A 27,329-nucleotide genomic window follows, 5' to 3' on the forward strand; every position below is an offset into this window, starting at 1 on the left:
AAGCAAGAAAATAAGAAAAAATTAAAATTTCTAAGCTAACAAGAAAGGACAAAATCCCAGAAGAACAAAGGACCCCAAAAGAGAGAGCCCAGGTTCTTCTGAATGTTTTTAAAAATAAAGTTATGAAAAACTTACCCTATCCTGAAACACACAAAAACAAGTAGAGACCGCCGAAGGCGGGTAGACTTGGGACCAAAAAGAAAAACCCAAGGACCATTTGCTTAACCTACGTATCAACTAGGCAAGAAGCCTAGTAGAAGTCACGGCAGGCGCCCAAGGACCAGTCTCAGGTAGCACCTGAAGAAGACAGTGAGGCACGCTGTTGAAATATCGTGCGAGAACGATGCGAACATCCGGCTGGATTCCCGAATATCCAAGATGTCAACAGATCGCTGGGAAAGCATGAAGAATTAAATATGGGAGTTATTCCTTGTTTTGCGACTGTAAAAAGTATTATTTGGACCAGACACGCTTCCCATAATTTAAAGCATCTTCATTGGTCACTGTAACAATTGTGGTTTTGTTTGAATATGTGTTTAACGAGATTATAAACAGATCTCATGTTTAATATTAATTTTATTTTTTTATGTCTCGCGTTTTTTTGCTCCTTCGTTATTTCCATCAGTTTTTCTGTAGACAGACATGTGAATTTCAGTACACTACACTCTACTGCCACAATATTTTATATTTTGCATGTTTTTATACAGGATGTTTCAGCTGCCCCTTCGGCTGGATATTGTGCAACTCTCAACGTCTTCAAAAACCACACGCGAGATTTTCATATTTCCTCGCTTGGTATGCAGAAGATATTAGTCGTGTAGAGAAAATGAACGGGACCTGTATGTAGTAAATTTAATGTAGTTAAATTTTGTACTGGGATACATTTTTCCTGTGGGCCAAGGTTTTCGAATTACTCAAGAAAATCACGTTTGAAAGTGACGTGTTCGTTTTTCTTGAATAATTCGAAAACTAAGGCCTCTAGCGAAAACGTATCCAAATACAAAATTTAACTACATTAAATTTCCTACAAAACGTTCATGTTAATTTTTTCTGCAGGACTAATAGTTTTCGCATAACGAGTGAGAGGTTATGAACATCTGGAGCGTGGTATTTGAAGGCGTTGCGTTTTACATAAAACCCAGCCCAATCATCTTACGTAGTTTGTCAGATATGTTGCAGAAAATGCCAACAGCTGCTATGCTTGTGAAATTCGGTGAGTGCACATGTAAAAAGCATTCTCAGTAGGGCAACTCTTCTGAAATCGAAACTGTGATTTGTTGAGAATACTACGGTTGCTCAGGTGAGATACTATTCTAGAGTACGTTGCTTTCTCAAAAATTTTGGAAAATGATGTCGGCAGTGAAACAGGTCGCTAATTATTGACATCACTTCTATCACCTTTCTTATGGAGGAGTTTGACGACGGCATATTTGAGTTTCAGAATTTTCTTAATTTCAGCAGCAGAAGTTGGTGATACATTCATATGACTGAATTTCATGAGAGCTGCCTTTTCAGCACTCTGCTGTGATTTTTCCTTTGACCTATTTGTCTTCGTACTTGCTGCTAAACGTAAGATATCATTATCAAATATATTTGCTACCTCATACTCGTCAGTTATAGCCCTTCCATTCAGTTCAATAGCGACATTATCCTTTTCTTTGGCTGGTTGACCGGTCTGTCGTTTCATTAAACTCCATAACCTTAAGTTTGCTGTCGGAATTACTGATTTCTGACATTATGTGCACGTGGCTTCATTTTTAATAACTTTCCTTCTTAATTTTAATAATTTTCCTTCTTAATTTTGAGTAGTTTTTGTAGTATGCTACTACTGCAGGAGGTCACGATGCTTGCTTCGTAACAATGTTCATGATGTGGGTTTTCATCTGTATTGTGGAGTATGTTACTGTTGTGCCTCTTATGTGAATCACTCTTCCATTAATGTCAAGCCAGTTTTGGCTATACCTGCAGTACCGTATTTTGTCTTTGTTTAAATTTCCAATATCTGTTCCCGGAGTAGATGAATTGCCTATACACATAATTAAGTCTGTACGGAACCCTTAGTACGCGAGTCCTTCTCGCATCTGGCCAGCTTTATATCATTTAAGTTCCTTTATTCCTTACTCCACGTGCAACTGTAGTTGGGTGAGGGTATTGTTAGTTGGGACGTGTTTAAATTTGAACGAAAGCTTTTCGCTACCACTCGACAGGCAGTGTCAGTTTTGGGCATGAGAGGGAAGTGCAGGACGGAAAAGGGACAGTAAAGCTCGTAGCATTAAACAACCCCTGACTGGAGTGCATAAACCAGTAAGATCGTATGGTAACATGGACTGCCGCGAGTTGATTAGATTGTAACACACACGCAATGAAGACGGCTGTTTAGAGCCGATATCTAGATAGGCTAGAATAATAAAAAACTAATGGGATTACTACCGATGGGATTACTCACCTTCCATGACTGGGGTGTTTCCAATCCACCGTAGCTCTTCCCTCTCTACCTACTATTGAACACCATTTTGGAGGTGACGAATATGGCCAGTGGGTGAAATAGAGAAGGAACACAGAGCTGTAAGCCAGAGGATGATTGGACATTTTAAAATCTAAGGAGATTTTACCCCATCCCTTTCGATTCGAGAACAGCAGACGTGAGATACTGTGGGCAGCAGCGGACAGAGTGAGCCACAATTTCAGGCGAGGATGGACAAATTTCGAGAGGAGGGAGAGAGCATGATTGGTCACTTTCAAACTTGAGGCATTTTGCTTTTCCCCACTCCTAAGGTCAACGGAATGGCCTGAATTACACGAGTGATTCCGAAGCAGTGATGAGTGAGCGCGAGGCAATGACGGAAGGTGAGACACGATTGCTGACCTGGCATTTGGTTGCTGCAGTAAGAGCACCGAAGTGACTGTGGAAGATCTTCTGGTGTTTTGGTAGGACCGAGTTTAGGTCATGACTGGTCGCGTTTTCGTCACTTTCGTTTTTGCTTACTTGGTTCAGCCAAATGAAGGAGAATTTTGAGGTCGTTATTATGTCTCATAATGACTTTAGATTCAACAAACATATCAATGGTTTTCAATTCCCCGCTAGGCCGTATTTTTTCCTTCACTGTCACCGGTGCTTGTAATAGCTGTCTATACTTAGTGGAGAAGCATGCTTCTCAGGTGTATCTTCAAGGCATGAGAGAGAATTATATTTTCCCTTCTTATAAGAAAGGATTTGCTGATTTTTGTCTCCTCATGAGTGTATTTCCAAACTTTCTACAAAGTGTCTGTGCAAGGGAGACCATTCCACGCCATGTAACATTTTGGTGGTCGTTCACTGTTTGCGAACTGGTGTTCGTATTCCAGATGTGTGTTCAGTTAGTTAATCGTGTCTTAATAAACCAAGATTATTTGAAATAGATACAAATCTCCCATCACTGATGCAAAAGCAAACCACCACTTTCCCCCCAGGTCAACACCATCTGATCGCTAGAAGCCGTTTACACTGTGCGACATTAGTTTATTAATATGTCAGCTGAGATTTTGTTGCTGATCCAAATTACCAAAGTAGCAGGCCAGCTAGGGGAATACAGAGGCATTGAACCAATCTCAGATTAATTCCAATGTTCATTTAACAAAGCAGTATCATTTCACTCAGCTTACCTCGTCAGAACTTATTTTACACATATTACGGTACCGGCAAATGTTCTTTCGGTTAAGTTTTCCCATCAGGATGTACATTAAGGAGATAATAGTAAGATTTCAACCTCAACTCGTTTAAGAAAGCATTATAAAAGTATGCAATAACAGCGAAGCTGCATAATGGACACCAACATAATTAAGTATCATTATTTTCAACTGGGGTGGAAAGGAGTCATACATATGTAATCACATTTGTAGAAGGCTTCATACACCCTATAGTTCACATCATGAATCTCTTGAGTACATAACTTGTACGAGGTATTAGCGTCAGCGATGTGCTATAATGCTTGATAGGACTTCTCGCATCAAAGAGATGTAGTATCAGCTAGGAGGATGGGTCGGAGGGAACAGACTCGTGAGTGTCAAATTAAACGCTCTTCGTCTGAACACAATCCCAGGTAAGCTTACACATGAAGCACAGGAAAATGAGCTGTATCATTATAATAATTTTTTAAAATTTTTTTCAAAGGAGCTTTATATTAAAGGCTGAAATATGAGGAAAGAAACGAACGCCAGAGGGCGCGAGGCACGCCGGAGTGAATAATTTAAACTGATGAGGCTATGACCTCGCGTTTTCGCTTTTAATTACCGTATGAAATTGCGTTTGTCATGTCGTAATGTTATTAAATTGCACATTTAATGGCGGAGTAGATGTATCCCATATAGAAAGAAAAGCAGATAATTTTTTAAAAAGATAACATAAATATTTCGTATTCCACTTTGAAATTTACATGGTCGATCGATTTTAAGTACATAGTCTTTCGTAAATCAATTGTATATTATTCACATTTATCGGTTAATAACCCACAACTAAACATGAGACAAATAAGAAGATAGGTAACTGTACAGCTCAAGGTCTTTCCTTCTGTATGTTGCAAGTATTTACTCTGAACTAGCCAGGACTAAAAAACGTTAAAGTGATACTAAAGCTATTCTAGGGACCGTAACGGACAATACGCTATTACGCATAGCGAAAATTGGCAAATTCGATAACCAATGTAATAAGTCCCACAAAAGGCTTCTCACGGAGAGGGTATAAGGACTTCGAATCTACCTTTTACGGTACATTCACCTTCTTTAGTCCAATAAATCATTGGTGGTTGATCATTATATAGGATGTATCGAAAAAAAAATCATCCGATTTGGCACGTCTATGTTTCTGAAACTAATAAACATATGCCATGAATTTGGTTTTTTGTTGAACGGGAAACTAAAAAAGTTCTTTTTTCATACCTTTTCATAGGTGTTCGACATGCACCCCTTGAGATACACGGCATATGTCAGTGCGGTATTAAGATAGTTCCCACACTGCAACGAGTATGTTCGAGTTACAGTTTCCACAGCTGCTGTCAGGCCGGTGACCTTGGAGACCAATAATGTAAGGCTGAATTATTTTGTCCAGTGCGATCGACCCATCGTTCAGTAATCCTTTGATTTAAAAATTCCCGCACTTCCAGATTCCAGTGTGACGGTGTCGCATCCTGTCGGTACAGTGTTCCCGGCAAAGAAAAATGGACCATACACCTTTTCCCGTGAAACTGCACAAAACACATTCAATTTTGGAGAGTCCCTCTCATGTTGTACAACTTCATGTGGTTTTTCCTTACCCCATATTCTCACATTATGACGGTTCACCTTTCCATTTAAATGGAGTGTTGCCTCGTCACTAAACAGTAGCGTGTAAGAAAACTGTCATCCTCCATCTTGCCAAGAACGAAATTACAGAACTTCACACGTTGTTGTTTTTCACCTTCACGAAAAGCTTGCAGCAGCTGAATTTTATATGGTTTCATGTGTAAACGTCGACAGAACATACGTCAGACGGGCGTCGGGCGCATGTTGAGCTGTCGACGAACGGATTTCTGCGTATTCCTTGTGAAACAGTGGCGCATGCGTTCGACGTCTGCGGCAGACGCTCGGAGACTGCCCGGCAATTTGCCTTTACACAAACAACCAGTTTCTCGGAATTGCTCATGCCATCGTCTAATATTCTGTGCTGTAGGAGGATCCCCACCATACCTAGTACGAAAGTCACGCTGAACAGTTATTACTGACCCGCACTGCGCAAAAAGTAGAACACAAAACGCTTTTTATTGTTCCGACACCATTTTTAGTAGAACTGAAGTTCTAGCGGGAACCATGTAAAACTCGAAAGTTAGCTCTTTCGAACAATACATTGTTCGCGTACATATCTCAAATAACATAACAGTTACGATTTTTTTTAAATCGTATGATTCTTTTTGATACACCCTGTATTTCCAATAGACATTTAATAATAGAAGTTCCACAGTCCTTAATTTTTTAAATCTGAACTGAAAGAGATGGTGAAGATAAGAGTAACGAATAACTTAAGAAACGAGGACCACTGCGTTCACTTTGATATTCGATAATTCAGCTCCTGTTTTGTCGTCATCTGTATCAAAGTAGTCCCAGCTCTGAGTATTCCTCAGGTAATTACAAAAAACTTACCACTAATTTGCGCAGCTACCCACATGACTCAGTGGGACTAAAGCTATTTATCGAAGTTGCATTTTCACTGGGTACCTTTGGGACGGTCGCTGTTAACACACCTAAGCATTCTCAGAAATGTGTAACTCATCGGACATTCCCAGGACCATCGTGCGCCGAGACATGCGCGTAGTCGGCCGTACAAGGCCGCAAACTAAGGGAGAGTCAAGTAGGAATTAAGAAGCAATCAGTCCGATGAGAAATTTAGGATCCATGTGTAACGAACAACGCACCGATGTTTCCGTAATTTCTCTATTAGTTCTATTTCGAGTTGCTTGATAATTCAGTTGTGATTTAAATCACTAATGAAATTTCCGAGACAAAAGATACTTCGTAATGGTGATTCCTAGAAATCCGAGGCACTGAAATTTGGAATCAGGTTTCGTTGTTGCCATTTTGAGAGGAGTTAATCGTTTACGCAGTACGGCAGAGAACCTTAAAAACTACTCAAGGTTTAAACGGGCCGCTGCCGCTTCGTGAGAGGTGTGGTGATACAATGAAATCCGTCTTCCTGATGGTTGGAATTGTGCCAGTATACGAAGCCTTTATGGGAAAAAGGACGTGGTAAGTTATTACACCTCATCAGTCAGGCTCCGGAGCCCTTAGCCTCCAACTTACCTGGCAACGGCACTATTTCTTTGAAGTTGGAAGACTACAAGAGTGTGCCTCCAGTCATGCCATAAAAGGTCCGGTTGTCGCCACGTCCGGCTCACTCAGTTGAATCTTCGAGGCACACCAAAGGCTGTAGAATTTACTGACATGTAGCAGTAGCAGTTCAAATGGCCATTAGTTCAGAACACAGCAGCAACCCTCGAATACGCACGCCGTTTCGTTCACACGGTGTGCGCGATTACCGCGCTACAACTGCAATTCCACTGCGCCAGCCATGTGATAAGATTCACCAAACTCCCCCCCCCCCCTCTTTGTTACCCTGATCTGCCTCTCATCTTTCAACATTCTTACTCCGATATGATCGTAGTTCTGTGTGTCTATCTATGGTGTCAGTAAGTGTTCTCTTTGCCATCTGGCAGTGTGTAGCGTTACTGAAGGCTTCCCTCGTCTTTATATTGTGATCTGCTAAATTCTGACTTCAGAATATCTCTGTTTTTATTAATTCTCAATTTATTTCTTATTAGTGTTGTTATAAGCTCCCAATTTTACCCAGTGTCCGAACGAATCATGGATCCCTGCAAGTAGGGCAGTTACCAGCGTCTTACACGATCGGATAGTGGCTGGGTAGTCCATTTAAAATCGCGGCAGCCTGTTAATATTTACCTCCCCCAGAAACAGGGACAAGCTCCTTTCAGTTTCACCGCTCGGAAGTGAAAGACCTGTGGAAGACAGCAGTGCGAGGTAGTGCCGGCAGGGTAATGTAGTCTTTAGGTGTAAAAACAGACGATTTTGGACTAATAAGGGAATGGTCCAATATGCCATGTCGAATCCTACCGTGAAATTTTTCATGCAGAGTACACAGAGAGAAATACACTGTTATAATTGTAGTTGCTAAGTCGCACCATAAGTATTTTTTTTTAAATATTAAGTTACTCATCTTTGCCGCATGAAGAACCGCTTGTAACAGCGGTTTGTACAGTCCTACAAGAGGATGTAGCGCCGCGTAGCGCTAAGTTCGAACACAAGTGAATTTTAAGCACTCAGACCATACTAAAAATGTATCTCATCATTTATTTTTTGAGTAACTTGGAGATCTTATCGACAGCTAAACTATTGCAGATGTAATTGTCACACAAGTGACTAACAGAAGAAACAAAATCAAGATAGTTGTATGATGTTACATCACAGACGATATCGATCAATCGGGACTTTAATTTGTTGAAATTAAACATTTTATAACAGTTCCTGTAGCGCAGTTCTTACGATAATTTTTGAATAATGTATATTTTTCTAACTACGAAACAGCAGTCGTCAAAAAAATGCGAGATGCCTGTCGCGAGACGAAAACAAACATTTTCCTTACAACAGGCACACCAGATAAAAGAAAAATTAATGCATTCAGGCACATCACAACAATCACTGGTTTTATTTAGACAGAACTGGAATGGAGTAAGAAATGGTCATGGTCGTTGTTCTGCATATTGTACTGCGTACCAGGCATACTTAATCAAATTCGCAAAATGTGGTGATGCAAACTGAGAATGCAGAAATGAATGAAGTTTAACAGTACTGTTCTGCTGATAAATCTGAAATAATAAAGAGTCATCGGAAATTATAATGTCCGACAATGATCTGAAAAATGCTTTATACTGCTGAAACAATTTTGTATCGAGAGGCTGAATCACACTATTAGTTTCGGGTGGAATCCAAATTATATTAACAGTCTTTTCGTCGTCCGCCTAAAGAAAGACGTGTCGTAATGTCCAGGACAAGAGTCCAACAAAAGCAGTGAATTATTCTCTTCAGATGGTAAGACGACGTTATTTTCTTGCAGTTTCCCAGAATTTTCTACGTAGATTGCAAGACGTTTGCTACGAACATTCCTGTTTTTTTTTTTTTTTAATTGCCTTGATATTCCTGAAGACAGGAACAAAATTGTGGAAACTGTGTTCGACTGAAACTTATCACTGGCATTGTTGGATACGATTGTGTCACATCATTCATGGACCACACAAGCGACTTTGTCTTTCTTTTGTTGGAAGTGTTGAAGTGTTGTTTGCATGAAACTTGCACGATTGGCTTTACATATAGCTTTTAGAGGATAACGGGAGGCTTGGTCTTCACGTCAACTACAAATTTCTCTGTTGCATTACCTATTAATGACATATTTACTTGAGATAAACATCGTAATTTTGCGACTTCTTCTACCGTATAATTTCCTGACTCTGATTAACCAGATCGAAGAAGCCTGGAAATCAGTAATGTTCATCCCACTTGCAATTCAGAGCGCCCAGTCTCTCTCTCGGTAACGATGCATTGACTCCCACGAACTGTTCTAAACCTTTCAAATAGTTTTTCTTTCACACTTTTGCGAGTTTAATTTTGGCGCATATTTCGTACTTCGAGTAAATCGTTCCTCCATTTATATAATTCATGTTCTGATTTAACGAAACGAAACAGGCTTTTCAGATGGCGTTTCCTTCTTCCTTCGATGAAACAAATAATTTTCAGCCTTTTCTTTGTCACTGAAAGTTATTACTGTACATGTTTTCTTTGATCTTGGAAGGTACTTTATTTTTGTTCTGGACTTTAATTAGCACAACGATCATGGTTCGAACCATAGTTCATGGAATTGCTCGAGTTATTTCCTGTTTCTTCTAATGTTTCCAAAATTCCTAACGCAATGTCAGCATCATTGGAATGAATGTCCAAGAAACTACCTAATAAATAGCACATATGTACGTCTTCAGGAGAAGTAGGTGATTTTTGTTGCATACCACGTTCTTCATATTTTAGCTTTGCAAGGCTGAAAACATTAACTGCATTAACATTACTGTGAAACTCTGGAACATGCGCAAGGTCAGATGCTATTAGCACGCATATGTGAAGAAATCACAAAGAAATTAATTCAATTTTATCTTCATTGTTAACACTTAGCAATATTGCAAAGGAAGCTACTAATTGTTATGGATATTAAATTATATATAGCGGTGCCAGTGTTGTCCCGTTCTACGACGCGATTCCTTCCGACACGCATGCAGTTCTGAAGGAACAGCCGTTATAAAATACATAAAATGTATTCGCAGTTGCGCATATGGACAACCATCGGCTGTATAATGGAATGAGGACAACGAAAATTTGTGCCGGGCCGAGACTCGAACCCCGATTTCCCTCTTATGGCGAGCAGTCGCCTTACGATTAATTTAAGTGAGTACGATTCACGGCCAGACCAAAACTTCCATACGTCGTCAACCATGTGTCTAAAACCTGCACTCGTACATCCATTATGTATATTCCCGTACAGGAGAGACATTTAAATTGAATGTCGCTTGTCCAATGTTAGCGGATAAATAAGATATTTCAGTGTCTGTGTTGTTCAGATGTACGATACAATGCTCTTTCGGGCATGCATGCTGGAAACAGATTTCTTATCATTTACTTTGCTGGACCCATTACATTGATATGTAATTCGTTCGACTGGCACACAGGGTGGCGAGTTTGATGCGCGTGAGCGAGTCCTGACTACGAGAGTAGAGCTTGGGAGATGAAACAAAATTCAAAATGCACAGGGATAGCTTTCAGTAATACTCGTCTTTACTCATTGGTCCTTACCCAAATGTTGTTATCTATTTTCATGGGAGATCGACTTACAATGCGGGAATGTTAAGGTACGGTTCCTATTCTTTCCTCTCCATAATGTTGCAAGGTCCGCTGGCATATTTTGAAAGAGTGCGTGTACACTGCAAGTTACATTGAGCCCTCCTCCCCCCGCAGCCCCCAATCCCCCCCCCCCTTCTCTCTCACTCTCTTCCGCCCCCCCCCCCCCCAAACACACACACATACACGCTCGCGCATACACACAAATCTTCATTCATTTCTACAGTGTACACTATCTGGTCAAAAGTATCCGGACACCTGGCTGAAAATGACTTACAAGTTCGTGGCGCCCTCCATTGATAGTACTGGAATTCAATATGGTGTTGGCCCACTCTTAGCCTTGATGACAGCTTCCACTCTCGCAGGCATACGTTCAATCAGGTGCTGAAAAATTTCTTGGGAAATGGCAGCCCATTCTTTACGGAGTGCTGCACGGAGGAGTGGTATCTATGTCGGTTGGTGAGGCCCGGCACGAAGTCGGCGTTTCAGAACATCCCAAAGGTGTTTTATAGGATTAAGGTCAGGAGTCTGTGCAGGCCAGTGCATTACAGGGATGTTATTGTCGTGCAACCACTCCGCCACAGGCCTTGCATTATGAACAGGTGCTCGATCGTGTTGAAAGATGCAGTCGCCATTCTCGAACTGCTCTTCAACAGTGGGAAGCAAGAAGGTGCTTAAAACATCAATGTAGGCCTGTGCTGTGATAGTGCGTTGCAAAACAACAAGTGGTGCAAGCCCCCTGATGAAAAACACGACCACACCATAAAACCACCGCCTCCGAATTTTACTGTTGGTGCTACACGCGCTGGCAGATGACGTTCATCGGGCATTCGCCATACTCACACCCTGCCAACGGACCGCCACATTGTGTACCGTGGTTAGTCACTCCACACAACGTTTTTACACTGTTCAATCGTCCAATGGTTACGCTCTTTACACCAAGCGATTCGTCGTTTGGCATTGGCCGGCGGGATGTGCGGCTTATGAGCATCCGCTCGACCATGAAATACAAGTTTTCTCACCTCCCGTCTTACTGTCATAGTATTTGCAGTGGACCCTGATGCAGTTTGGAATTCCTGTGTAGTGGTCTGCATAGATGTCTGCCTATTACACATTACGACCCTCTTCAACTGTCGGCGGTCTCTGTCAATGAACAGACGAGGTCGGCCTGTACGCTTTTGTGCTGTACGTGTCCCTTCACGTTTCCACTTCACTAGGCCTATCACATCGGGAACAGTGGACCTAGGGATGTTTAGGGGTGGAGAAATCTCGCGTACAGACGTCTGACACAAGTGATATCCAATCATCTGACCACGTTCGAAGTCCGTGAGTTCCACGGAGCGCCCCATTCTGATCTTTCACGATGTGTAATGACTACTGAGGTCGCTGATATGGAGTACCTGGCAGTAGGTGGCAGGAAAATGCACCTAACATAAAAAACTTATGTTTTTGTGGTGTCCGGATACTTTTGATCACATAGTGTAAGTGTGTGAGGGTGGGTGGTAGTGTGGGTGGGTAGTCATGGTCATAAGATGATGAGGTCCCCTACTCCGAGCAGCGTATGGGACGATGCGGGAGACCCGCACCGCCGACTAGGCAAGGTCCTAGCGGAGGTGGTTTGCCATTGCCTTCCTCCGACCGTAACGGGAATGAATGATGATGATGAAAACGCCACAACAGCACCCAGTCATCTCTAGGCAGAGAAAATCCCCAACCCCGCCGGGAATCGAACCCGTGCGCGGGAAGCGAGAGCGCTGCTGCAAAACCACGAGCTGCGGACCGTGGTCATCTTATCCTAATATAAAATGTTACCATACCTACCTGTGCAGAGACCTTTATCAAATTCTAAGGGGTTAATTTCTTCTTCTTTGAACAAGAAATCCACTAAAACATCTCTGGCCTACCACTCTGTCAACTTCGCAAGCTGTCGCATGCGTCTATATTACTACAGAGACTTCGGAAATGTTATCCTTGTGCTGGGAACCGAATCAGATAACCAGTCGTACAGTGCGTTCGTTCAACCGATTCCTGCTCAGAGAAACTTTCGGAAGAATCGTCCTTTATCTCAGTGTCGTCTGTACTTGTTTTATTTACATTACTTTTATAAAATAATATACTTTAACCGAAAAAATTGTAACGAACATTATTCAGCATAGTTCCTGGACTAACGGATTCACTATAATCAGCAGCAGCAACCACTTGATAGTCACTGATAGTTACAGACCTCTTCCAGATACATTACGAACATCCTCTGTGTTAAACCTGAACGAAGGAACTGTCTGTTAGTATTCCATTACTAACAGCAGATGTACTATACTTACTGTCTACTTACGAAGTACTGCTACCCTTGGAAATAACATTAATTTTTAGAATTTTTTAGTGCACAAACAATAATACTTCCCCACACTCCATTAATCAAAGATAGTATCCAGTTTCCACGTTATCTGAAATATATCTTACTTCTTTCCTTGTAAGTACCTAAATTTTCTGACTCCAGTGCTATTTCACTGCTCTTTAGGTCCAGTGCGATCCTTACCGCGTGGTACATATGTAGTTAAAGAAATTACACATATTAACTTGGCTAAAGCTACTGAAATAACAGAGGGCACGCTGTATCTCTGCCAAAATGAGTATCAGCACGGGACCTTTTACAGACTACATTCTGGCAGAATTAACGTCGAATAACCCAACAAAACGTAAATTGGAAAATAAGGGCTCCCTACGAAGCGTCTCGCAGATGATTGACATTTTCGTTTCGTTAGTGTCAAAAGTCAGGTTTATTCACTGTGAGTCCCCCTGACATTAGAAGACATCACCTGACGCTGAAGAAATGCAAAAATTAGTTTATTTTATTACGGTTGGCCAGAGAGTAAGTTTCTCTTCTGATGCAGAAAGGAAGGAAATTTTGTTGCTGGGAAGCTTTAATCACATACAGAAATCATTGAGCAACTTCTCAAAATATTTTCAGAACTGAGGCACTTGCTTTCCCGTGAAATCAACTGACTCATAAAAGTCAGCGTCTGGGGCTTGGAACCAGTATGTGATAGCCGTTATCATCCCTTGTGTGAAAATGTCGAGAGACATGGACTTCCTCGGGTGTACGAAAAGATGGAAACAAATGCGAGCAAAAACAAGAATACAGTATAGATGGTCAGATTATTTACCCGATGAACACAAATACGATATTCGCAGAGCCATATGTGGGCGAGCAGTGTTGATAATCAGCGCATTTGCACTGAGCGTCCTGCTTCTCGTGTTCTGACGATATGTTACAGCTACTGCGATCGGATTATCTGCCTTAAATGGTCGTTGAGTTCAATAACCATGAAGCGGTGATTATCCATAACGCGCTGCTGCGTCTGTTCCACGAAGTCGTCATCGATGAGGGACGAACGCCCATTGCGCATTTCATGGAGAACTTTCTGCTGATCTTCCAAAACTTTGATGTATTCTTAAGACATCATGTCCTTGCTCATTATATCCATCTAACACACTAGTAAGAAATGACGATATATTCATATCGGCGGTATATTCTGTACGTTCCAAACTAATTTCGCAGTTGGCGGCAGATGTACAGTCAAAGCTGCCGTTTTAAGCCCTTACAACGAGGAGGCTGGGAGCGACTGTGATGTGACAGCTATTTTTCTAGTCCATTCCACCCCCTTCAACCCGATTTAATCAAAACATTGAAAACACAATTTACATACGACCCTAACCTCCAATTTTTGAGGTATTGCCAATGACATTTGGGTGCAGTGAACTGTCTATATCATTAGCCACCAAAATAATTTAAATTTACACAATACTTCATTTGAAGCGTAAAACACGTCATAACTCTAACGCACAGCTTGTCCGATACCATGGGAATGACAACGTTAGCCACTGGAATAAAAGCAGTGGTCTCATCTGAAGTGGAATGTTTTTGGCAGTAGCATTTGCGTGGGTGCCGTTGTGGTGAGTGTCTTGGGAGATGCTATAGCAGAATACAAATGTGTTGTTTTCGCCTTGGGTGTAGGTGGCAACACTGACTCACAAGGGCAGTCATTCAGTGCATCGATATCACTTTATTTTTAAACAGAAGACCAATCGAGAAAGATTATTCGAAGTGTTTGTTTAACACTGACTCACAAGGGCAGTCATTCAGTGCATCGATATCACTTTATTTTTAAACAGAAGATCAATCGAGAAAGATTATTCGAAGTGTTTGTTTATTATTTAGTAAGCTAACACATCACCTCGAACATACATATGAAAGCGTAGATTTGCACCCTGATAACGAACGGCTTCAAGCTAAGTATATCCACAGGAGTCGTCGATTTGGGAACCCACCTTATTATCGGGGGCGCGAGTTAATGAAAATTAAAATAAACGAAAATTAGACTTGAAGCTACACTGAGGTAACAAACGTGAAGGGATAGCGTTACGCGTATATAAAGATGGCGATAGTACCATGTACACAAGGTATGAAAGGGCAATGCTTTGGCGAATCTTGACATTTGTACTCAGGTGGTTCACGTGAAAAAGTTTCCGACGTGATTATGGCCACACGACTGGAATTAATAAACTTTGAAAGCGGTATGTTAGTTGGAGCTAGCCACATGGGACGTTTCACTTCGGACATCGTTAGGGAACTCAACATTCCGAGATACACAGTGTCAAAAGTCTGTCGAGAATATCAGATTTCAGGCACTACCTCTCACCACGGACAGTGCAGTGACCGACGGCCTTCACTTAACGATCGAGAGCAGCGGCGTTTTCGTAGAGTTGTCAGTGCTTACAGACAAGAAGTATTGCGTGAAATAATAGCCGAAATCAATGTGGGACATACGATGAACGTATCCGTTGGGACAGTGTGTCGAAATGTGGCGTTAGTGGTTTATGGCAGCAAACGACCGACGTGACTGACTTTGCTAACAGCAGAACTCCGCCAGCAGCGCCGCTCCAGGGCTCGGTACCACATCGGTTGAACCCTAGACTACTGCAGAACCGTGGCCGGGTCAGGTGAGTCCCGATTTCGGTTGGTAAGATCTGATGGTATTGTTTGAGCGAGGCGGAGACTCCACGAAGCTATGGACCCAAGTTGTCAAGAAGGCACTGTGTACGCTGTTGGTGGTTCCATAATGGTGTGTGCTGTGTTCACATGAAATGGTCTGGATCCTCTGTTACAACTGACCGGTCATTGGTTACATTCGGCTGCTTGGAAATCTTTTGCAGCCATTCATGGACTTCATGTTCTCAGACAACGACGCCGCGTGGGATTAGCCGAGCGGTCTAGGCGCTGCAGTCATGGACTGTGCGGCTGGTCCCGGCGGAGGTTCGAGTCCTCCCTTGGGCATAGGTGTGTGTGTTTGTCCTTAGGATAATTTAGGTTAAGTAGTGTGTGAGCTTAGGGACTGATGACCTTAGCATTTAAGTCCCATGAGATTACACACACATTTGAACATTTTGAGACAACGACGGAATTTTTATAGACGGCAATGCACCATGTCACTAGGCACAATTGTTCGCGATTGGTTAGAAGAACACTCTGGACAGTTGGAGCAAATTATTTGACCAGCCAGATCGCCCGACGTGAATCCCATCGAACAGTTATGAGACATAATCGAGAGATCAGTTCGTGCACAAAATCCATCACCGGCAACATTTCCGCAATTATGGACGGCTGTAGACGTAGCATGGCTCAATATTTCTGCAGGGGACGTCCAACGACCTACTGAGTACACGCTATGTCAAGTTGCTGCCCTACGCTGGGCAAAGGGAGGTCCGACATGATATTATGAGGCAGCCTGTGATTTTCTGAGCTCAGTGTACTATGAAGATAATAGTGGATGATAATAATTACGTGTAGGTGGGCGGCGGGTGTCCCTGGGCGACGCAGGGCAAGACGAACATCTGCTCGCGGCGGGCCTGGACGGAGAGGGCGCGCTCCGAGAAGCGCGGGCTCTGCACGCCGCTCGGCTCCACCACGGTGATGCCCGCCTCGGCGCTGAATACGGTGGTGTAAGTGGCGCCAGACAGCCGGTGCGTCACGCGGCACTCGAAGCGCGAGAACGCGTCCTCCGCGTTCACCGCCATCACCAGTAGCTCCCCAGACGGCATCATGTGCACCTTGCCGTCTGCAACAAACGAGCACAACCATAAATGACTCCAGACAATTCTCGGTGTCCCATTTGGTTTTATCTTCGGGGAAGAAGCAAACATAAAAAATAAAAAAGTGTCGTAAGTCCTTTCACAGTGCTCACATCTTACACGCAACATACAGTGCTCCCCAACCCTCAGTATAAAATTTTAGAGATGGCAGGTAGCCTTACACTGATTATTTTAGTTGTTCTTCGGTATTTGCTGCTCTAACAGCAGCCGTATTTACAGTACTTGGGTTCGGCCTGTTTATGCAAACCACAAAATCTTCTTGTGTTACATATTTGTCCAGACTCGTTGCAGTATGCGGCGGCGCTGTATAACAATTTCTTTTATTTTCTGAAATAAATATATTACTTTCTCTATATAAATACTGGAGTTCTAGAATGTGCCCTTCATGCAGGAAACGTGATTCACTTTCTAGCTGTACAACATTATACTCAATTACATACAAATTTAAGATTCATTCTTCACCTACACGTTTCACTCACTCCAACACACAGTCTGACAGCATAACAAGGGTATTTCACGAGGGGACTTTAAGAAGTAAGTAACACATTTCTATGGCAGACGAATTAACATTTAATGAATGTTGCACTACGCTTCAAAGTGACACAGATAAGTGATAGTATTTTCAGCAGTCACCAAGTCCCTGTAAACTATGATCGGAACGTTCTACCAATTCTTCAATTCCTCGGCGGTAGGAATCCGCTCCTTGGTCACGGAGTCATTCGAGACGAGCTGTGTGAGCATTCTCATTGTTAGAAAATCTCTTTCCTCCGAGATGTCCTTTCAGCTTGTCGAAAAGATGGAAATCGCATGGGGCAACACCTGCAGTTCCAGATCAGCATCACCCTCGTCTATGAGACCTTGATCAAATTGTTGGCATCATTTGAGTATGTCTGGACGCGACATTGCATTTGGTCCCTATACCGTATAATTTCATGGTGAATCTGGGTGCAAATTAGTCGTTTTCCCCACAAGAAGCGTACTGTTTTGCGTGCTTTAAATTCGGAGTAGGTTTCCATTTGGTACGCCATTTCAGTCCCACACGGTGATGTACTTGTTATCTCTAATGCAGGAGAACTATGTCTGCAGGAAATTCGGAACATGTATTTTCTTCTGACAGTGCGCGACTCTTGTTCAGCAAAGGTCTTTGAATGAGCCGACATGTGTAATTTACTTTCCGAGGTCCCTGCGTATTAACTAAAAACAACAGCAAACGAAATTGAGTTCTCCAAAATATCTATTATATGGGAAAATGTACATTTGTTGTTAATAGCTGTCTTATGACCGTTTGTCTGTAAATTATTTAACTACACTACTCGCCATTAAAGTTGCTACACAACGAAGATGACGTGCTACAGACGCGAAATTTAACCGACAGGAAGAAGATGCTGTGATATGCAAATGATTAGCTTTTCAGAGCATTAACAAAAGGTTAGCGCCGGTGGCGACACCTACAACGTGCTGACATGAGGAAAGTTTCCAACCCATTTCTCATACACAAACAGCAGTGGAACGGCGTTGCCCGGTGAAACGTTGTTGTGATGCCTCGTGTAAGGAGGAGAAATGCATACCATCACGTTTCCGTCTTTGATAAAGGTCGGATTGTAGCCTACTGCGATTGCGGTTTATCCTATCGCAACACTGCTGCTCGCGTTGGTCGAGATCCAATGACTGTTAGCAGAATATGGAATCGGTGGGTTCAGGAGGGTAATACGGAACGCCGTGCTAGATCCCAACGGCCTCGTATCACTAGCAGTCGAAATGACAGACACCTTATCCGCATGGCTGTAACGGATCGTGCAGCCACGTCTCGATCCCTGATTCAACAGATGGGGGGACGTTTGCAAGACAACAATCATCTGCACGAACGGTTCGACGACGTTTGAAGCAGCATGGACTATCAGCTCGGAGACCATGGCTGCAGTTACCCTTGACGCTCCATCACAGACAGGAGCGCCTGCGACGGTGGACTCAACGACGAACCTGGGTGCACGAATGGCAAAACGTCATTTTTTCGGATGAATCCAGGTTCTGTTTGCAGCATCATGATGGTCGCATCCGTGTTTCGCGACATCGCGGTGAACGCACATTGGACGCGTGTATTCGTCATCGCCATACTGGCGTATCACCCGGCGTGATGGTATGGGCTGCCATTGGTTACACGTCTCGGTCACCTCTTGTTCGCATTGATGGCACTTTGAACAGTGGACGCTACATTTCAGATGTGTTTCGACCCGTGGCTCTACCCTTTATTCGATCGCTGCGAAACCCTACATTTCAGCAGGATAATGCACGACCACATGTTGCAGGTTCTGTACGGGCCTTTCTGGATACAGAAAATGTTCGACTGCTGCCTTGGCCAGCACATTCTCGAGATCTCTCACCAACTGAAAACGTTTGGTCAATGGTGGCCGAGCAACTGGCTCGTCACAATACGCCAGTCACTACTCTTGATGAACTGTGGTATCGTGTTGAAGCTGCATGGGCAGCTGTACCTGTACACGCCATCCAAGCTATGTTTGACTCAATGCCCAGGCGTATCGAGGCCGTTATTACGGCCAGAGGTGGTTGTTCTGGGTACTGTTTTCTCAGGATATACGCACCCAAATTGCGTGAAAATGTAATCACATATCAGTTCTTGTATAATATATTTGTCCAATGAATACCCGTGTATCATCTGCATTTCTTCTTGGTGTAGCAATTTTAATGGCCAGTAGTGTAGTTTCATTTATGATACATATGCAATATTACACACTGTCCAGTCACATTAATGTGACCACCTGTCAAAAGCATGAATAATCACCTTTTGCAGGACAGACCGCTGCCAGGCCTGCAGGATTGTGGAGCCATGCTGACTCCATTACCGTAGCCAGCTGTGCTAGGTTCTTCGGTTGAGGATCCATGGCGTGATCGAACGTGATCCCAGAGATCGTAAATTGGGTTTAAATTCTGGGAGTCTGGTGGCCAGAGGAGTACGGTAAACCCATTGCTGGTGCTCTTCGTACCACGCAAGTTCACTGCGAACTGCGTGACACATTGCATTGTGCTACTGATAGATGCTCTCGTGCCGTGGGAAAAGAAAATGCATATAAGGGTAGATTTGCCCCCCAAGGATAGATGCATAATTGCGTTGATCCATTGTGGCTTCCAGAATGACGAGATTACCCAGGGAATGCCACGAAAACATTCCCCCGACCGTAATGCTCTCTCTTCTGTTCTGGATCCTTCCGACGATTGTTGCAGGGTGTTTGCTTTCATAAGTTTGACAGTGTACACACCAAAGTCAATTTGTCATCCGAAAACGCCACCTGTCGCCACTCAGTAGACGTCCAGTTGCCGTACTGGCGTGGAAATTCCAGCCTTCGTTACCAGTGAACAGCTGAGGAGACACCGATGGTGGCGCCTCGGTTCATCTGGACAATCAGCTGCTCAACAGCTACACATATATTCGTCCGCACACATCTGGGGTCGTTCACCCCTGCCGTCTACGTCTCGTTGTGCACCGCAATTGCCTCGGCGCAGGTTTTAGATAGCGTCGTTTTGCTACGTGCGATATGCTTTAACCACGGCGGTACGCGAACAGTTTACAAACATAGCCTTTTCGGAAGTGCTTCCACCCTTGGCCCGAAAGACAACGATTATACTCTCGCTCGAAGGCTTGTTCTGAACAGATAGCCCCTATTGGTCTACTGAGTGTAGTATATTACCCAAAGTTACTACCTGTCGTTTATGATCTGTTATAGTAAGTACTATGGACTTCTAGGGATATTGGTTTTCTTCGTGGGTGCCATAAAGAGATATTAATAGTAATATAAACTCATATGGGCCTACTGCCTATCAGGTAGGGCCGCGGGTCACTTAAAGCGTTCAGCTGCTCCATTATGCCGTCCTAATCTTCGTTTGCTGATGATTATGTCTTCTGATACAGCTTCGCTGCGTGTTCCTGAAATCGCGAGAGTACAACTGGTATCTTCGGTGCCTTGCGGGACATTTTGTGGCACGTGGAAAATGCGCCGAAACGCTTTATTCTGGAGGCACTGCAATTTCGCTATATGTTTGTTGGCAGCTGTCCGCACACTGGGCAGGCATAGTCTATGATAGTCCGGATGGGCGCTCTGTGTATTCGAAGACCACACTTAACCGACAATTTGGAGCGTTCATTCAGCAGGAAGATCTCGGAGCGCAGGTGACGCCTCCTTCCACGTGTCGTCGACATGATGGTTTCAGGTCAACTGCCGGTCAAGGGTGACTCCCAGGTACTTGGGTTTTGGTGCCCAAGGAATGAGGGTGTCCACTACCACACGCTAGTAGTGTATGGCTCTTAGCAACATGAAAATGATTTTTCAGTTAGAAGACCATTCCTCGATGCCACGGGAGGTAGCTTGGAGACGGCAATGAACCGCCACCGGACTTCCGTGACGACATTCAGGGCAGTGTTGTCAGCGTAGATATATTTTGCAACTCGAGGTGATGTAGGTAAGGTAGCAGTGTAAACACTGTATAGGACAGGACCCAACACCCAGCCCTGCGCGACTCCAGCAAAGACACAGCGTCTCGCGGAGGCGGTATTCCAATTGGCACAACGATGGTCCTACCCTCCAGATAACTAGCAAGTAAATGCACCAAGTGGCTCGACAAGCCATACATGAAATGCTTGTGTTTTTCCCGTGTCTCCCGACTAGCTTTATATACCCTCCACTGATAGTGCTGCCACTTGCCGTCTGTGAGTGGTTATTGCACGTTGACATCGAACATAGCCGGCGTGACATTAATGTGACTGGACCGTGAGTGAGTGCATCAGGCAGCGACTCCTAATGAAAGACTGATAATTTCGAATTTTAAGCAAATTTATTTATCTCAGCAGTCTTTAATGTTATGAACTTGTGATGTGAATGGTGATCTATAATTGTTATCTGAAATTGTTGTGTAAAGTTTTATTACTACCTATGTACTAGATTAGACAAAGTTCATCTAGTCTGATTGAGGACTCGTTATGTACTCGCACAGCAGCATGCCATATGTTATAAGCATAGCGAGGGAACAGTTTACTAGGAAGACGTCTGCGCGCAATCGAGTGACAGATAATTATGTTGGTTCTTAGTGAGTGATTAAATAACGCTATGCCACAGGGACCTATGTGCAATCACCGCTGCAGTCTTCTTATTGCTTTAAGAAATGAAATAATTTCTAACTCGGCTGCAATTAGGCACTGAAATACACTCCTGGAAATTGAAATAAGAACACCGTGAATTCATTGTCCCAGGAAGGAGAAACTTTATTGACACATTCCTGGGGTCAGATACATCACATGATCACACTGACAGAACCACAGGCACATAGACACAGGCAACAGAGCATGCACAATGTCGGCACTAGTACAGTGTATATCCACCTTTCGCAGCAATGTAGGCTGCTATTCTCCCATGGAGACGATCGTAGAGATGCTGGATGTAGTCCTGTGGAACGGCTTGCCATGCCATTTCCACCTGGCGCCTCAGTTGGACCAGCGTTCGTGCTGGACGTGCAGACCGCGTGAGATGACGCTTCATCCAGTCCCAAACATGCTCAATGGGGGACAGATCCGGAGATCTTGCTGGCCAGGGTAGTTGACTTACACCTTCTAGAGCACGTTGGGTGTCACGGGATACATGCGGACGTGCATTGTCCTGTTGGAACAGCAAGTTCCCTTGCCGGTCTAGGAATGGTAGAACGATGGGTTCGATGACGGTTTGGATGTACCGTGTACTATTCAGTGTCCCCTCGACGATCACCAGTGGTGTACGGCCAGTGTAGGAGATCGCTCCCCACACCATGATGCCGGGTGTTGGCCCTGTGTGCCTGGTCGTATGCAGTCCTGATTGTGGCGCTCACCTGCACGGCGCCAAACACGCATACGACCATCATTGGCACCAAGGCAGAAGCGACTCTCATCGCTGAAGACGACACGTCTCCATTCGTCCCTCCATTCACGCCTGTCGCGACACCACTGGAGGCGGGCTGCACGATGTTGGGGCGTGAGCGGAAGACGGCCTAACGGTGTGCGGGACCGTAGCCCAGCTTCATGGAGACGGTTGCGAATGGTCCTCGCCGATACCCCAGGAGCAACAGTGTCCCTAATTTGCTGGGAAGTGGCGGTGCGGTCTCCTACGGCACTGCGTAGGATCCTACGGTCTTGGCGTGCATCCGTGCGTCGCTGCGGTCCGGTCCCAGGTCGACGGGCACGTGCACCTTCCGCCGACCACTGGCGACAACATCGATGTACTGTGGAGACCTCACGCCCCACGTGTTGAGCAATTCGGCGGTACGTCCACCCGGCCTCCCGCATGCCCACTATACGCCCTCGCTCAAAGTCCGTCAACTGCACATACGGTTCACGTCCACGCTGTCGCGGCATGCTACCAGTGTTAAAGACTGCGATGGAGCTCCGTATGCCACGGCAAACTGGCTGACACTGACGGCGGCGGTGCACAAATGCTGCGCAGCTAGAGCCATTCGACGGTCAACACCGCGGTTCCTGGTGTGTCCGCTGTGCCGTGCGTGTGATCATTGCTTGTACAGCCCTCTCGCAGTGTCCGGAGCAAGTATGGTGGGTCTGACACACCGGTGTCAATGTGTTCTTTTTTCCATTTCCAGGAGTGTAATTTCAGTGACGAGAAGCGAAAATTTGTGCCGCACCGAGTCTCGAACCCCAGTGTCCTGCTTCTCGCTAAGGGTTGCCTTGACCGCTTCGGGCCGCGCGGTATTAGCCGAGCGGTTTAAGGCGCTGCAGTCACGGACTGTGCGGCTGGTCCCGGCGGAGGTTCGAGTCCTCCCTCGGGCATGGGTGTGTGTGTGTGTGTTTGTTCTTAGGGTAATTTAGGTTAAGTAGTGTGTAAGCTTAGGGACTGATGACCTTAGCAGTTAGGTCCCATAAGATTTCACACACATTTGAACATTTTTTGACCGCTTCGGCTATCCGGACTCAACCCGCGGCCGCCCCAGATATCCTTCTAGTCGCACACTACTGACGTAACGGCCCCTGTTCACTACGTCAGTTAACTGATAACGTACAAATCTTAGTGAGTTGCACTCAAAACTCGTGATACCAGTTGAGGAGCTACTTCGGCCAGGAGTAGGGGCTTCAGGTCACGAAAACTGACAACGGCCGGGAGAGCGGTGTGTTGACCCTATGACGCTCCATTTCTGTATCCTCCAAGCACTCATCGTTAAAAGTCGTCACTACTCGGAACACTTCATGTCGACTGCTTTCTGTTTCAGACTGCCACAACCTTCAATGACCACAAAGTTGTTGCACTGACGATGTGAAGCTCTATTGTCTGAGCAAGCGGATAATTAATTGATTAATAAGGTAGATAACAGCCTTAATTTAATTTCATATTCCTTGCTGGAAATACACTACTGTCCATTAACATTGCTACACCAAAAAGAAATGCAGATGATAAACGAGTATTCATTGGACAAATATATTATACTAGAACTGACATTTTCACGCAATTTGGGTGCATAGATCCTGAGAAGTCAGTACCCAGAACAACCACCTCTGGCCGTAATAACGGCCTTGATACGCCTGGGCATTGAGTCAAACATAGCTTGGATGGCGTGTACAGGTACAGCTGCCCATGCAGCTTCAACACGATACCACAGTTCATCAAGAGTAGTGACTGGCGTATTGTGACGAGCCAGTTGCTCGGCCACCACTGACCAGACGTTTTCAGTTGGTGAGAGATCTGGAGAATGTGCTGGCCAGGGAAGCAGTCGAACATTTTCTGTATCCAGAAAGGCCCGTACAGGACTTGCAACATGCGGTCGTGCATTATCCTACTGAAATGTAGAGTTTCGCAGGGATCGAATGAAGGGTAGAGCCACGGGTCGAAACACATCTGAAATGTAACGTCCACTCTTCAAAGTGCCGACAATGCGAACAAGAGGTGACCGAGACGTGTAACCAATGGCACCCCATACCATCACGCCAGGTGATACGCCAGTATGGCGATTACGAATACACGCTTCTAATGTGCGTTCAACGCGATGTTGCCAGACACCGATGCGACCATCATGATACTGTAAACAGAACCTGGATTTATCCGAAAAAATGACGTTTTGCCATTCGTGCACCCAGGTTCGTCGTTGAGTACACCATCGCAGGCGCTCCTGTCTGTGATGCAGCGTCAAGGGTAACCGCAGCCATGGTCTCCGAGCTGATAGTCCATGCTGCTGCAAACGTCGTCGAACTGTTCGTGCAGATGGTTGTTGTCTTGCAAACGTCCCCATCTGTTGACTCAGGGATCGAGATGGGGCTGCACGATCCCTTACAGCCATACGGATAAGATGACTGTCATCTCGACTGCTAGTGATACGAGGCCGTTGGGATCCAGCACGGCGTTCCGTATTACACTCCTGAATCCACAGATTCCATAATCTGCTAACAGTCATTGGATCTCGACCAACGCGAGGAGCAATGTCGCGATACGATACACCGCAATCGCGATAGGCTACAATCCGACCTTTATCAAAGTCGGAAACGTGATGGTACGCATTTCTCCTCCTTACACGAGGCATCACAACAACGTTTCACCAGGCAACGGCGGTCATCTGCTGTTGGTGTATGAGAAATGGGTTGGAAACTTTCCTCATGTCGCCATTGGCGCCAACCTTGTGTGAACGCTCTGAAAAGCTAATCATTTGTGTATCACAGCATCTTCTTCCTGTCGGTTAAATTTCGCGTCTGTAGGACGCCATCTTCGTGGTGTAGCAATTTTAATGGCCAGTAGTGTAACTATCGCATTTCAAGGAGACAGTCTTTACAATGTGCATTCACTGATCCGTGTTACTTCCGTGTCAAATTCAATAGCTCAGCAGCTGATCAGTACTAGTCGCGCACGCCCGTGAGTTGTCAGTTCTGGAAGCGAACGGTAAAACATCCCCCTTTTCACGTCCTCTAAGATCAGAGTGGCCGCACTACTTACACGTCTGTACCTAAGGTAAGTTGCCAACTTCACATAGCACACAGCCGAATTTATAACTTCAATTAAAATTAAGAAGCACGTCTCAAAATATTAGTGTCTCTGTAAGTATTTTTGTCTGTTACTGAACAGGAAAACTGCACCCTTAAGAAACTCTTAACGTTAGTTGACATTTTTGGATTCGTCTATTTGTTGCTAGGTGCATATTATTATAAAAAGTGGCTGAGAACCGTGGGCCGCACGAGTGTTTAATTCCAGCCGCATGCGGGCCGCGGGCCGCAGTTCGACGACCGCTGCACTAGAGGGTGGAAAAACGAACACTTAAATCTTTCCGTGCGAGCTGTGATTTCTCTTATTTTACTACAATGATCGTTTTTCTCTATGTAGGTTGGTGTCAAAGAAGATTTTCGCATTCGGAGGAGAACGTCGGAGATTGAAATTTCGTTCAAATGGCTCTGAGCACTATGGGACTCAACTACTGTGGTCATCAGTCCACCAGCACTTAGAAGGACTTAAACCTAACTAACCTAAGGACATCACACACACCCATGCCCGAGGCAGGATTCGAACCTGCGACCGTAGCAGCAGCGCGGCTCCGGATTGGAGCGCCTAGAACCGCACGGATTGAAATTTCGTGAAAAGATCTTGTTTTAATGATAACCACCCCAATTCGCGTATCATATCCATGTCACTCTCTCCCCTATTTAACTATAATACAAAACGAGCTGCCCTTCTCTGACCTTTTTCGATATCGTCTGTCAATCCTAACTGATGCGGATCCCACACCGTAAAGCAATACTCCTGCAGGAGCGGACAAGGGTAGTGTAAGCTGTCTCTTTAGTAGATCTGTTACATTTTCTAAGTCTTCTTCCAAAAAATCAGAGTCTTTGATTAGATTTCCCCAGAAAATTATTTACTTGATCGTTCCAATGTAAGTTATTCGTACCTATAATCCCTAAGTATTTTTCTGAGTTCACAGCCTTTATATTTGTGTGATTTATCGTGTAGCCCTAACCGAAATTTGGCAGATTCCTTTTAGCAATCACATGGATGACTTCAAACTTTTCATTATTTAGAGTCAATTGTCACTTTTTTCACCATACGGATATCTTGTCTAAGCCATTTTGCAATTGTTTTTGATCTTCTCATGACTTTACCAGACGGAAAATGACAGCGTCATGTGCAAACAATCAGAGAATGCTACTCAGATTGTCTCATAAATCGTTAATACACAGTAGGAACTGCAGACGGCCTATAACACTTCCATGGGGAACGTCGGATATTTCTTCTGTTTACTCGATGGCGTTCCGTCAGTTACCACGAACTGTGACCTTCCTGACAGGAAATCACGAATCCAGTCGCACAACCGAGACGGAACTCTAGAGGCACGCGATTTAATTACAAGCCGCTTATGAAGAATGGTATTAGAAGCATTTTGGAAGTCTAGAAATATGTAATCAGTTTTCAGATCCTCTTTCTGCAGCTCTCATTTTTTCGTGAGAATAAAGACCTTGTTATGATTCACAAAAACGATATTTTCTGAACCCGTCCTATGTGTCATTAATGTTCGAACACAGTATACCGACGCCAGTGATATGGCTTTGTAATTCTTCGAATTATACTTCCTTTCTTGATTATTGGTGTGACTTGGGCAACTTTTCTGTCTTTAGATACAGATCTGGTATGACTGTTAAGTACAGAGCTATTACTGTATATCAGAATACTCAAACAGGAATGTAATCTGTATACAGTCTGAACCGG

The 27,329-nt window shown here is 44.3% G+C and overlaps 1 protein-coding gene across 1 annotated transcript in view; it reads right to left on the reverse strand.

Moving 5' to 3' along the window:
• Positions 1–27,329, reverse strand: part of LOC126184293 (Down syndrome cell adhesion molecule-like protein Dscam2) — a 595,669-nt gene that overhangs the window by 480,668 nt on the left and 87,672 nt on the right. The window contains exon 2 of the mRNA XM_049926671.1: positions 16,301–16,574. Coding sequence (XP_049782628.1) covers positions 16,301–16,574 — 274 coding nt within the window. The remainder of the gene's footprint in view (positions 1–16,300; positions 16,575–27,329) is intronic.

Source organism: Schistocerca cancellata, chromosome 4 (assembly GCF_023864275.1).
Source record: "Schistocerca cancellata isolate TAMUIC-IGC-003103 chromosome 4, iqSchCanc2.1, whole genome shotgun sequence".
Classification (NCBI taxonomy): Eukaryota; Metazoa; Arthropoda; class Insecta; order Orthoptera; family Acrididae; genus Schistocerca; species Schistocerca cancellata.